At 41.1% G+C, this 13,072-nt stretch overlaps 1 protein-coding gene across 1 annotated transcript in view; it reads left to right on the plus strand.

Moving 5' to 3' along the window:
* The window catches only part of LOC134224303 (dopamine receptor 1), a 727,585-nt gene that overhangs the window by 539,260 nt on the left and 175,253 nt on the right, over positions 1–13,072 (plus strand). The window contains exon 6 of the mRNA XM_062703640.1: positions 10,573–10,702. Coding sequence (XP_062559624.1) covers positions 10,573–10,702 — 130 coding nt within the window. The remainder of the gene's footprint in view (positions 1–10,572; positions 10,703–13,072) is intronic.

A 13,072-nucleotide genomic window follows, 5' to 3' on the forward strand; every position in this document is an offset into this window, starting at 1 on the left:
TATTATTGGGAAGAACTTTGAGAGATTATTATTGGGAAGTGATAAGCGAGATGTTGAGTAATGAGAAGCGACCGTTCACAAGTTACGTAACGCTCTAAGGGGAGGGTGGAGTTCAGGGCAAGTGTTTCGGTTTATACAAATAAATTAAATCTTCCATAAAAAAACGGGTGATGTGGTGTGGGAGGGGGTCTGAAATTGCCCAATTTTGCGTTACGTAGTTTGTGAACGGCTCCAAGACAGAAAGAAGAAGAAAGATAGAAGAAGGAGGAAGAAAAAAGTAATAAGTAAAAATAAATACTATCTTTTTTTACTTCTCGTTCACCGGTCCTCACTTCTCATTTTTGCTACTCTCTTCTCATAATTCACTTCTCACTTCTCACTGCTTAATTCTTAATTCTATCTTGGCACATCTCGCTTCTTACATCCCTTTTCTCACTACACTTCTCACTTCTCACTTTTAATTTCTCACTCGCACAACTCACTTCTCACTTTTCACTTCTCATTTTTCACCTTTCACTTCTCACTTATAACTTCTTAAATCACACTTCTGACATCTCATTTCTCACTTATCACTTCTAACTTATAACTTTTCACTTCTCACTAGTACTTTGCACTTCGAATTTTTCACTTCTTACTTCTCTCTTCTCGTCTCTAATTTATCACTTCCCACTAATCATTTCTCACTTCGCACGTCTCATTTCTTACTTTTCATTTTTCACTTCAAATTTTGAATTTCTCACTTCTCACTTATAACTTATTGTATCTCAAGCAACGAACAATCAACAAGAGAGCACGGACCGGAACCATCGGCGGAGACCACTGCGACGAAAAGGGACTAGCGATTGGAAACTCGGTTCGTGGAACTGCAAATCTCTCAACTTCATCGGGAGCACACGCATACTCGCCGATGTGCTCAAGGACCGTGGATTCGGCATCGTAGCGCTGCAGGAGGTTTGTTGGAAGGGATCAATGGTGCGAACGTTTAGAGGTAATCATACCATCTACCAGAGCTGCGGCAACACACACGAGCTGGGAACAGCTTTCATAGTGATGGGCGATATGCAAAGGCGCGTGATCGGGTGGTGGCCGATCAATAAAAGAATGTGCAGGTTGAGGATCAAAGGCCGGTTCTTCAACTTCAGCATAATTAACGTCCATAGCCCACACTCCGGAAGCACTGATGATGGTTCCGTCTATAACGTTCCACGTTCTGCCGTTGGCCAAGAGGAGGAGTTTAGACCGACTATTGGAAAGTTCAGCGCTCACCGGCTGACAAACGAAAACGGCCTACGACTAATTGATTTCGCCGCCTCCAAGAATATGGCCATTCGCAGCACCTACTTCCAACACAGCCTCCCGTATCGGTACACCTGGAGATCACCACTGCAGGCAGAATCACAAATCGACCACGTTCTGATTGATGGACGGCACTTCTCCGACATTATCGACGTCAGGACATATCGTGGCGCTAACATCGACTCTGACCACTATCTTGTGATGGTTAAACTGCGCCCAAAACTATCCGTCATCAACAATGTTCGGTACCGACGACCGCCGCGGTACGACCTAGAGCGACTGAAGCAACCTGATGCCGCCACTGCATACGCGCAGCATCTCGAGGCAGCGTTGCCGGAAGAGGGTGAGCTCGATGGGACCCCTCTTGAGGACTGCTGGAGTACAGTTAAAGCAGCCATTAACGACGCAGCGGAGAACAACGTCGGGTATATGGGTCGAAGTCGACGGAACGATTGGTTCGACGAAGAATGCAGACAGATTCTGGAGGAGAAGGACGCAGCGCGGGCGGTCGCGCTGCAGCAAGGTACCCGGCAGAACGTGGAACGTTATAGACGGAAGCGGAGACAGCAGACCCGCCTTTTCAGGAGAAGAAACGCCGCCTGGAAGAAGCGGAGTGCGAGGAGATGGAACAGCTGTGCCGTTCTCAAGATACACGCAAGTTCTATCAGAAGCTCAACGCATCCCGCAAAGGCTTCGTGCCGCGAGCCGAAATGTGCCGGGATAAGGATGGGAGCATCTTGACGAACGAACGTGTGGTGATCGAAAGGTGGAAGCAGCACTACGAGGAACATCTGAATGGCGCTGAGAGTACAGGCAATGAAAGTCAAGGCAGCGGAGGAGATGACTACGTCAGTTCAGCGGACGATGGAAGCCAACCAGCCCCCACCTTGAGGGAAGTTAAGGATGCCATTCAACAGCTAAAGACCAATAAAGCAGCTGGTAAGGATGGTATCGGAGCTGAGCTCATCAAGATGGGCCGGAAAAGCTGGCCACTTGCCTGCACAAACTGATAGTCAGAATCTGGGAAAACGAACAGCTACCGGAGGAGTGGAAGGAAGGGTTATATGCCCCATCTACAAAAAAGGCGATACACTGGAGTGTGAGAACTTTCGAGCGATCACCATCCTTAATGCCGCCTACAAAGTGATATCCCAGATCATCTTCAGTCGTCTGTCACCATTAGTGAACGAGTTCGTGGGAAGTTATCAAGCCGGCTTCGTTGACGGCCGCTCGACAACGGACCAGATCTTTACTGTACGGCAAATCCTTAAAAAATGCCGTGAATACCAGGTCCCAACGCACCATCTGTTCGTTGATTTCAAGGCGGCACACGACAGTATAGACCGCGTAGAGCTATGGAAAATTATGGACGAGAACAGCTTCCCTGGGAAGCTTACCAGACTGATCAAAGCAACGGTGGATGGTGTGCAAAACTGCGCAAAACTCCAGTTCGTTCAAATCGCGCCGGGGACTAAGACAAGGTGATGGACTTTCGTGCCTGTTGTTCAACATTGTGCTAGAAGGTGTCATGCGGAGAGCCGGGTGTAACAGCCGGGGTACGATTTTCAACAGATCCAGTCAATTTATTTGCTTCGCGGATGACATGGACATTGTCGGCCGAACATTTGCAAAGGTGGCAGAACTGTACACCCGCCTGAAACGTGAAGCAACAAAAGTTGGACTGGTGGTGAATGCGTCAAATACAAAGTACATGCTTGTGGGCGGAACCGAGCGCGACAGGGCCCGCCTGGGAAGCAGTGTTACGATAGACGGGGAACCCTTCGAGGTGGTCGAGGAATTCGTCTACCTCGGATCCTTGCTAACGGTTGATAACAACGTTAGTCGTGAAATACCAAATGTGTCATGTACAAGACGCTTATAAGACCGGTAGTCCTCTACGGACATGAAACATGGACAATGCTCGAGGAGGACTTGCAATCACTCGGAGTATTCGAGAGACGGGTGCTTAGGACCATCTTTGGCGGTGTGCAAGAAGACGGTGTGTGGCGGCGAAGAATGAACCATGAGCTCGCCCAACTCTACGGCGAACCCAGTATCCAGAAGGTAGCTAAAGCCGGAAGGGTACGATGGGCAGGACATGTTTCAAGAATGCCGGACAGCAACCTTGCAAAGATGGTGTTCGCTTCCGATCCGGCAGGTACGAGACGGCGTGGAGCGCAGCGAGCGAGATGGGCAGACCAGGTGCAGAACGACTTGGCGAGCGTGGGGCGTATCCGAGGATGGAGAGATGCGGCCTCGAACCGTGTATTGTGGCGTCAAATTGTTGATTCAGTGTTATCTGTTTAGATGTTAACTAAATAAATGAAAAAAAAAATGAAATGAATCTCACTTCTAATTTCTCACCTATCACTTTCACTTCTCACTACTACTTTGCACTTCCAACTTCTAAATCATCACTTCTCATTTCTTACTTCGCACTACTTACTTTTCACTTTTTAATTCACACCTTTCCCTTCTCGTTTTCTCTCTTGTCGCTTCTCACTTTCCACTTCACTCTTCGAAATTCTTACATCGCACTTTAAACAAGCTTTGGAGCAGTCTACACTAGATGCGATTAGAAAAGCCATTAAAGAGCTGCAAAGCAATAAGGCTTCGGAGAAGGACCAGCTCCCGGCCGAAATTCTCAAAGCAACTTTATGAAGATCTGCACCACATTATGTTGATAACGTTGGAAGAAGAGGAATTTCCTGCTAGCCCGATATACGGTCTCATTTACCCCCTCCTTAAGAAAGGGCACAGACGCCAATTACTGCTGAATAACCCTCCTTAATTCGACGTACAAAACTATGTCCCGTATTCTGTTCCGAGAGTACAACTTGCAGACACATTACATGTTTATTACGTACGATTCAGTAAAATGAAATGAATTGTGGCAAATTATGCTACAATATGGTTTTCCGGTGAATCTGATACGGCTGATTCGTGTTACGTTGGACGGATCGAAATCAAGTGTAAGAGTTGCGGATGAAATTTCGACATCATTTGTAACTTTAACTTAATTCTCGGATTGGCTTTCAGTCACGGGTAATAGCGTTGACAGTTTTACTTCATCGCCGACGTTTCGATTATAGACACTATACACTCAGAAATATATTTATACTAAATAGTTTAAAAGTCATTCTAAACGACTATTCGCCTGGTTGACCCCAAGCTCGTATTCAAACCTACAATACTGTCATAGTATAAATTTAAGAAAAACGTTCTTTAGTATAAATACGCTTTATTAATGTTTAGTTTACTTTCGATTTGTCTATAGTTTCTAGGTTATGTTCGTTTTTCCTTTTTTTCTTATTGGAATAGTTAAAATGAAAGGATAGTTTGTACACAGAGAAAGTAATTATTATTTTATTAAAATCATGCAATAAAATACACAAATGTTCGCACAAATGAGACTTGTAAATGAGAGAATTGCTCGGGAAGCCCACCGGAGCTAAGAAGTCGGAACCTATTCGATTAACTGGGGTGGATGGGTACCGCTGGTCTTGATCCTGTGCTGAGCTGTCCTCCAACAGAACTTCGAGTAGCAGCGATTGATGACTATTGTAGACCTCGGCCAAAGCATCCGGCTCGTAATCAATTGTCGCTCGTTATCTTTGTCATCGATCATGCGCTTCTCTAGGGTATAATAATCGAATCCAGTTGTATGATCCTTTTTCGGATAATCGACCGAAACCGCTAATAAATTACGGAAGGGATAAATTGCACTGTTGCATGGATATTCAAATTTGTGCCATTCGCGATAGCGGCCGTGTCCATGAACAGAAGTGACTGTTTGCCCAGAAAAACTATCATGGATCGAGCTTTGGATGCGGTGTTGGTACGTTTAACTAGGAAAAAGAGCTCGGTAAACAGCTACCTGGTGCTAGCCGGGAGGTTATAGATTTTGATTTTGCGCCTGAATCTGAAAATATTTTTCAATTTAGTTTATGTTTATAGTGCATATGGATCAAACTATCGGGGATAGTCTAGGGGTGAACTTTGAATAATACTACTTACAATTCCACCGGCACCGCTGTCTCGAAGCCTTCCAAGCGTACTCAAATTTTGCCGCTGCGCAATTTCTCCCCCTGTTGGGACGATGTCGAAGATTGCAGCTCCTGGAGCTGGAGTGGCTGGCAGTGCCATTATCTTCTAGTTAAGATGCTATTCTCCCAATGGGCCGCAAACCTACACCTTTCTCACAAAAATCTGAAATTTCTTCGCAACAACGCTACGACTCAACTGGGTGAATCAAGTAAATGGAAGAGAATATGAAATTTCGCAGAAGACAAAATTCTATCTAAAATACTGCTGCGTTAATCTGACTTAGTATAAAAAATAATGTGCGAAAGTATACTTTTTAAACTATGCAATGTATAAACGTCAAATATGACTAAAAAGTTTAATTTCAAATCCATTAAGGATTTATTTCATTTCTGAGTGTAGGTTCCATAGACGAGCTCAGGACCGGTTGGGTCTTTTCGATTAGGTGTGTTTTTCCACTTTTTCACAATGTTCCACGTGAATTTGACATCACACGCTCCGTTGCTTGGATTGCAATCGTGACGTCATGCTCGTTTGGCTACACTAATTGACAGTTCGTTTGGCTACACTCGCCCTCGCCTCAGCTCGTCTATGGAACCTATAGTGTCTATAGTTTCGATCCGGGATGGGATCTTCTTCAGGACTCGATGGCAAGAAGATCCCATCCCGGATTGAAACGTCGGCGATGAAGTCAAACTGTCAACGCTATTACCCGTGACTGAAAGCCAATCCGAAAATTAAGTTACAAATTTCACAGTCGCAATCCACTTTGTAACTTTAGATGGATTAAAGCAGGGTGATGCACTCTCGTATTCACTGTTCAATATACTGCTGGAGGGAATGATTTGGAGAGCTGGTGAGCAAATCCATTATCACAATACTGCGGACGATATCGATATTATCTGGATTAATCGCCGAGCCGTGGAAGAGGCTTTTGTACCTTTTGAAATGGAGACAGCGAGGATTGGACTCACGAGCAATACACCTAACCAGCGACTGTTAGATTTTCTAACAATTCTGTATATGAATAATCCAAAACCAATATGAGAACTAGGCATATGTGAAATTGTTAGATTCTTATACAAGTAATTATAGCTCTCGAACAAATATTGTAAGAAAAGCTTGCAAAATTGTAAGGTCGCATACAATATTTGTATTAGAATCTAGCATTTTCGCATATGCTCAGTTCTTATACAGGTTTTGGCAGGTTCTGTAAAAGAGAATTGTTAGAAAATCTAACAATCATCGGTTGGTTGTACTAGCAAAATTAAGTACATGGTCGCTGGCAATCAACCTGGGTTCATTAGTAATAGTGGCAGTGAAGTGGTGCAAGTGATGCTAGATGGTGAAAAAAAATGAAGTATGAGAATTTATGTACCTTGGAACTCTAGTGACGTGCGATAATGATGTTACCCGCGAGGTGAAGAGAAGTATTGCAGCTGATCCTTTCTGTTGCTTCCAAGCTTCTGGTCATAATGGAGTAGCAACTACGGACAGTCAATCAAGATCAAGAAATCATCAAGATCAGATTCAACTCCTCTAGTTTGAATATTTTTTGCTGGACCTTTAGTGCCGGTAGCCCATCCGATGGAGTCTATAATCAAGGATCAATAACACTCAGCTAAAAGTGCGTCTAATTAAACTTATTTTGAGGCTTCGTCACCGAACTGAGAAGTATTAAAAATGGGTATACCCCGTTAGGCATAAGTACGTTAGGCATAAAGACGTTAAGCATAAGTACGTTAGGCATAAATGACGTTAGGCATAATGGACGATAGGCATAATGTACGTTAGACCCAAAGAACAGCCCATAACATCAAGAAGGCAGAATTGTACCAAACGTCCATTATGCCTAACGTACTTATGCCTAACGTCGCGGACCCTTAAAAATAAAGTCTTTGTAAACAAATTAGCAATTAAGGAAATTAGTTTTAAGCACAATGATGCACCACTTTGCGAAAAGCATGGACCACAAAAAGTTTATTTAACCTTCCGGGACTCGCTTAGTCCTGAATCACTCGTGCAATCTCGGCTCCGTTGTCTATGAAAAGCGTGCTTCTATCACTAATGTTCTACTTTTTACAACGGAGCGAGTCCTCGAGGGTTTAAAAAAATCGTTTGGTAATTTAATTTAAGGATAGTTCGGGCGAAACTCATTCAGACGCAAGCCAATTGAACCGAATGCCACTTGGCCGAACAAACCCTTAGGCCGAAACCCATCTAGTCGAAAGTCATTAGACCATACGGGTCATATGGCCGAACAAGTCATTTGGCCGAACAAGTCATTTGGCCGAACAGGTCCTTTGGTCGAACAGGTCTTTTGACATAACACTTCTCACTTCTCAATCATTATTTCTCACTCTTACAGCGAAAACTGAGAAAAGAGAAGTTAGAAATCATGTGTGAGAAGAGAGGCGTTTCCCTTCTTACTGCGCTATTCCCACTTTTCACATTACGAAGTGATAAGTGAGGAATGAGAAGTGAGAAGCGATAATTAAGACGTCAAATGAGCTATTTGACCAAATGACCTGTTCGGCCGAATGACGTATCACTTCTCACTTTCTAATCATCATTTCTCATTTCTCATTTCTTTTTTCTTCCTTCTCGCTTTTTGTAGAGCGAAATGAAAAGTGAGTCGTATCACTACTCACTTCCCACTTTTCACTTTTTACAGTAAAAAGTGAGAAATGAATAGTGCGAGGTAAGAAGAAAGACGTTTCACTTCTTACTTCGCGTTTCTTCTTCCCCACTTTTCACAGTAAGAAGTGAGAAGAAAAACGACTCACTCCTTACTTCGCGCTACTCATTTATCACATGTCACTGTGAAAAGTAAGACGTGCTGAGTGAGAAGTGACACGTCTCACTTTTCACTTCTAACTCCTCATTTCTCATTTACCACTTCTCTCTGTGGAAAGTGGGAAGAGCGAAGTAAGAAAAAATCGCCTCTCTTCTCACTCATTATTCTTCTCGTTTCTCACTTCTCTCAATGAGAGATGAGAAATTATGATTTAGAAGTGAGAAGTGAGACATCAAATGACCTATTTGGCCAAATGAATGGCCAGATGACCTATACGGCCAAACGACCAAGGGCCCCTTTTAGTGTATCAAGTAAGACAAGCGGCTACAAAGCAAGATCATGCTGTGGGTGGCTGGGTGGGTTAGATTCCTGGCGCCGGTCTAGGCAATTTTCGGATTGGAAATGGTCTCGATTTGACGGGGCATACAAGTATAATCATGCTGGCCTCATAATATACGAATGCAAAAATGGTATCTTGGCTTAGAAACATGGTAGTTAATAACTGTCGAAGTGCTAAATGAACACTAAGCTGCGTAGCGGCATTGTCCCAGTGGGGGATGTAATGCCAATAAGAAGAGAACGTATTTGGTCAAATGACCTGTTCGGCCAAATGATTAGGTTAAATAACCTATTCGAACAAATTACCTTGTCGGCCAAATGGCCTTTTTGACCAAATGAGGCCAATGGCCTATTTAGCCGTATGACCCTTTGGCCCTAACGGTTCGGCCAAATGATATATTCAGCCTAGCAGCCTTCGGCTAAATAGTTTTCGGCCTTACGGCCCTTCCTCTTCACACAAAAAGGCCAGCGGAAGCCGCCAAACGTTGCTGAACAGGCGAACCCGGCTGGCGGAAAGCTCTTCGATGATTGGGTTGAAGTGGCGTAAAAACTGTAACGAAGCGGTGGAAAGTACTCCGCATTTGGTCATGCAATTTGTTTTGGTTTTTATTGCGTTTTGTGACTATCAATAACTTATTGATGGCTATGACATGCTGCCATGACAAATCATACGAAGTAGCGAAACCATCGGATGTTATTTCGAATTATTGTTAGGAAGACGATTTCATTTTATATCAGCACACCATGGCTCGCTGATTTACAATTTGTTAATCTCTAGACAAAATCCCAGAAAGACAACGAAAGATCGATTTTGCGAGACTTTAGTAGATAGAAAGGTCGTCGTTCTCTGTCGAAACAGACAACGCTAATGGGAGGCTATGAATCAATCATTTTTGGTATAGTTTGGCAGTGACACACACTTGCTTGACCGAAACGCGTCAGTCTATAGTTTTATGTTCGGGCAGCTCGATGCCTGAAGATTACGGGGATATATGATTAAATTGCGGCTTTTACCTAAATGAAACCTTTGATTGAATAATAACTTAAGGATACATAATGGAAATGAAAAATAAAAAAAGCATGAATATCGAGAGAGGGGGCTAGAATGCCTCGTGCACTGACTTATGTAGAGATCTACCAAGAAGAGCGATTATGAATTTCCATTGCAAATTTATTTCCAAAACGATTTTGAATCAACCATAAATCATTTTGCATTCCACCAACCTCAACTCATCCGAAGGAATGCCTTCACCCAGTATTAGCAACAACATAATCCTTTTTCCACCAAATTGCATCATCATCATCATTCCAGATCACTGATCCAATTACCCAAATGCATTTCAATGCATCGCCCTGGGCCGGCTGCTCAACATTCCTTGCAAAACAACCTTCGAAACAATTCCACCGGCCACGATGGCTCATCTTCAACCGATGAACCAGGCCTCCCGCCAGACCGCACTGTCTTCCGCACCGCCCGTGGCTGCTGACTATGTGGTGAGATTTGAAACTTTCCACCAACTCACTAAATCCATTTTCATTATTGCATCATCAACGTCAAGCCAGCCAGTGCCAGCGAACGACGACGTAGCAAACGGGCATCCAACAACAACACGAGAGATTGCTGGCTGATGGGTGAGCGTCCGCATTCTGGCAACGAAAGGGTTTTTACAGAGCCCGACAGCCTCTAGGCAAGGATGAATCCGCGTGGTCGCCTTGCTTGCTTGATGGCATAGACTCCATCATCCGTAGCTACGGGAAGCGCGTAGAAGCTTTTCGCTGGTAATTATCGTAGCGATTTTGATTGCAATAACAGCGAAAGCAATGCTGCAACAATCTTCCCACTTTATGATCACTTTGCGAGGTAATTTGCTTTTGCCTGAAGTGATTTTTACCACTTGTATGTTGAGGTTGATGAGTTCTATCTTTTTCGGGCAACACCATCTAGTTCTCGGATGAAAATAGAAGAATAATGTTCTTAAACCCAAACAACGGTCTATCCTTTTCAAGAGCATTCCTGAACCGTCTGAATCCCAAACTAAATAATTAACGACTCCTAACATTCACCATCACTTTTTGCTCTCGTTTCCACCCCGCAGGCTACTGGATATTCGGGGCCCAATTCTGCGACACCTGGGTGGCGTTCGATGTCATGTGTTCAACCGCTTCCATCCTGAATCTGTGCGCCATCTCGCTGGACCGGTACATCCACATCAAGGATCCGCTCAGGTAAGTGGAGTGCTCTTCTGGCCGAAATGGAGGCCCATTTCGAAAACACTTCATATGGGCATTAATCTTCGTTCTGCGCGTCGTCGGCCGGTGGGACGTGGCAGGTGCCATATGGGGCAGATTGGTATCAGGCAGAAACAGCCGGTCATGGGATTCAATTCAGATGGCTCCCGCAAGTTGCGGACTACTGGTACGGCAGGGAAACTAGTTGGGATTGGGACAGACAAAAAACGGCACTTGGTGTCTGGTGGGAAAATGTTGGAAATGTGAACCGTGTTCAACGCTGGTGTTTTTTCCCCTTCTAGTGGCTGCTTGATTCACTCGTACAAAAAGCAAAGCTGGATGATGAAGAAAAGAGTTGAATGAAAAGATAAATCGAAATGACATCCTGATGAAACACCATTTCATATCTTGAATCTTGGAAATGTTCATAATAAGAAGAAAAGAGGGAGGTCTTTCCTAGGTTTTAATTATATAATAATGAAAAAATATGGCGTTATTAGTATTTCTTATGAAAGCATAGCACAATAGTTATGAGAACGTCTATTTTATTATTTGAAAAGCAATCCTATTTTTAATAAACTGGAGTTCATTACAAGCGATGTTTTTTTTCTTTCTGAACATTCATACTATCTACTAATTGAGCTACTTTTTCGCGCGTTCTTGATACATTGAAAAATGTGCAATTTTATTAAAAGAAAAAATAAAAATAAACGAGGTTTATTATCAAAGAGCTATGAACGTGCACTCTAACTTTCATCTACTCAGTGACTGAGTAAAATTTGTACTACTCATAATTTTCCGTTATAGCTTTTGAGTAGAATTTCCGTGGGAAGAAAAGAGAGGGCAATACAATTTTACTCAGTCACTGAGTAGGTAAAAGTTAGCGTGTGAGACTTTTTTTACGAGAATTTTTAAGTTTTCAATTTTGTGGATTCAAATTTAAAACTTCGGCAGTATATATTTCGAGAATTTTTAATTTCAGAATATCAAATATATTCAAATATTAGAAATTAGAAATTTGGAAACCTTGAATTTTGAATTTGGGTTTAAGAATAATGAAACCAGGGCAAAATCCACCTTAAAATCTAATGCAAGTATGAGAATTTTCAAAATTATCACCCTCTTAAATAAAGACAAAAAAAATTATTGCAACCTACAAATCTTCCGGGTATTAGTAAAAACTTTAATATTTTAAAAACTTTCATCATTTCTCGAAATTAGGTTTTTAAAATTCTAATAACTCTCATCTTATTAATTTCCCAATTATATTGTGATTTTTTTTTAATTTCTAATGTTTTAAAATTGTAAATTACAGAATCTGGTTTGCAACTTTAAAAATCTTCAAATTATGAAAAATCTATAAAAACATAAAAAATTCGGAACTTTTTCAAATTTTCAAAGCCTTCTAATGACACTCATATTTAAAAAAAAATTCAATCTTATTCAGAATCTATTCAGAACATTGCAAACTTTTCAAAATTTTAGGCATTTTCAATTTTTTTAGAATTGAAAAAAAAATTATTTGATTTTTTTTCATAGATTTATTTAGAATTTTAGAATTTTTCTAATGTTGAGAATTTAAGAAATAATAAAATTCTGTTTTAAAAATTTTACAAATTGTTTTTCAAATTTTTTTCATAATTTTCAAAACTTTGAGAATTTATCATATTTTCAGATTTTCAGATTTTTAAGATATTTAGGCGAACCGTCGCTGTTTCGTATAATTGTGTAAGCAGCGTTTACCCAAGATATTTTTAAATATTGTCGAAACCAACATATTTAGGAATTCAAACATTCTAAAAGCTCTTGACATTCTTTAAATTCCAAAAATTACCGAAAAATAAAAGTTTCAAACTTTGGATAAATCTCTCCAAAATCATTTTTTTTTAATTCTGTCTAAAATTTCTTAAAGATTGAAAAACTATGAAATTTTGAAAAATCTGAGAATTTGAAGAATTTAGAAAAGTTTAAACAATTCAAAAATTTTATGATCCTCAAATCTAAAAGTTCCAAAAGTTTCTTTGAAAAATCTTAAAGTTCTGTACGTTAAGAATTCGCATAATCTCAAAGACACTAGAAATCATGAAAAATTTCAAAAATCTGGAAAGTATAAACATTTTAAAAATTATTAAATTTTCGGAAATTTTCTAAGTTTAAATATTTCAAATCCATAAATTTCTGAAAAAACAAAGTCACAAGACGAGCTAGTAATATTTCATTTAATTTCACCGCTAGGGCCAAGTAAGAGAATTCTCCTAATTTTCAGAATTTCTGGAATTTTAGTTTAAATTTTTTTAAAAAGATGAATTTAAAAAAAAATCAAACTTTTCAGTTTATTTTTTATTTTTCACAACTTCAATTTTTTTT

This window comes from Armigeres subalbatus, chromosome 1 (assembly GCF_024139115.2).
Source record: "Armigeres subalbatus isolate Guangzhou_Male chromosome 1, GZ_Asu_2, whole genome shotgun sequence".
Classification (NCBI taxonomy): domain Eukaryota; kingdom Metazoa; phylum Arthropoda; class Insecta; order Diptera; family Culicidae; genus Armigeres; species Armigeres subalbatus.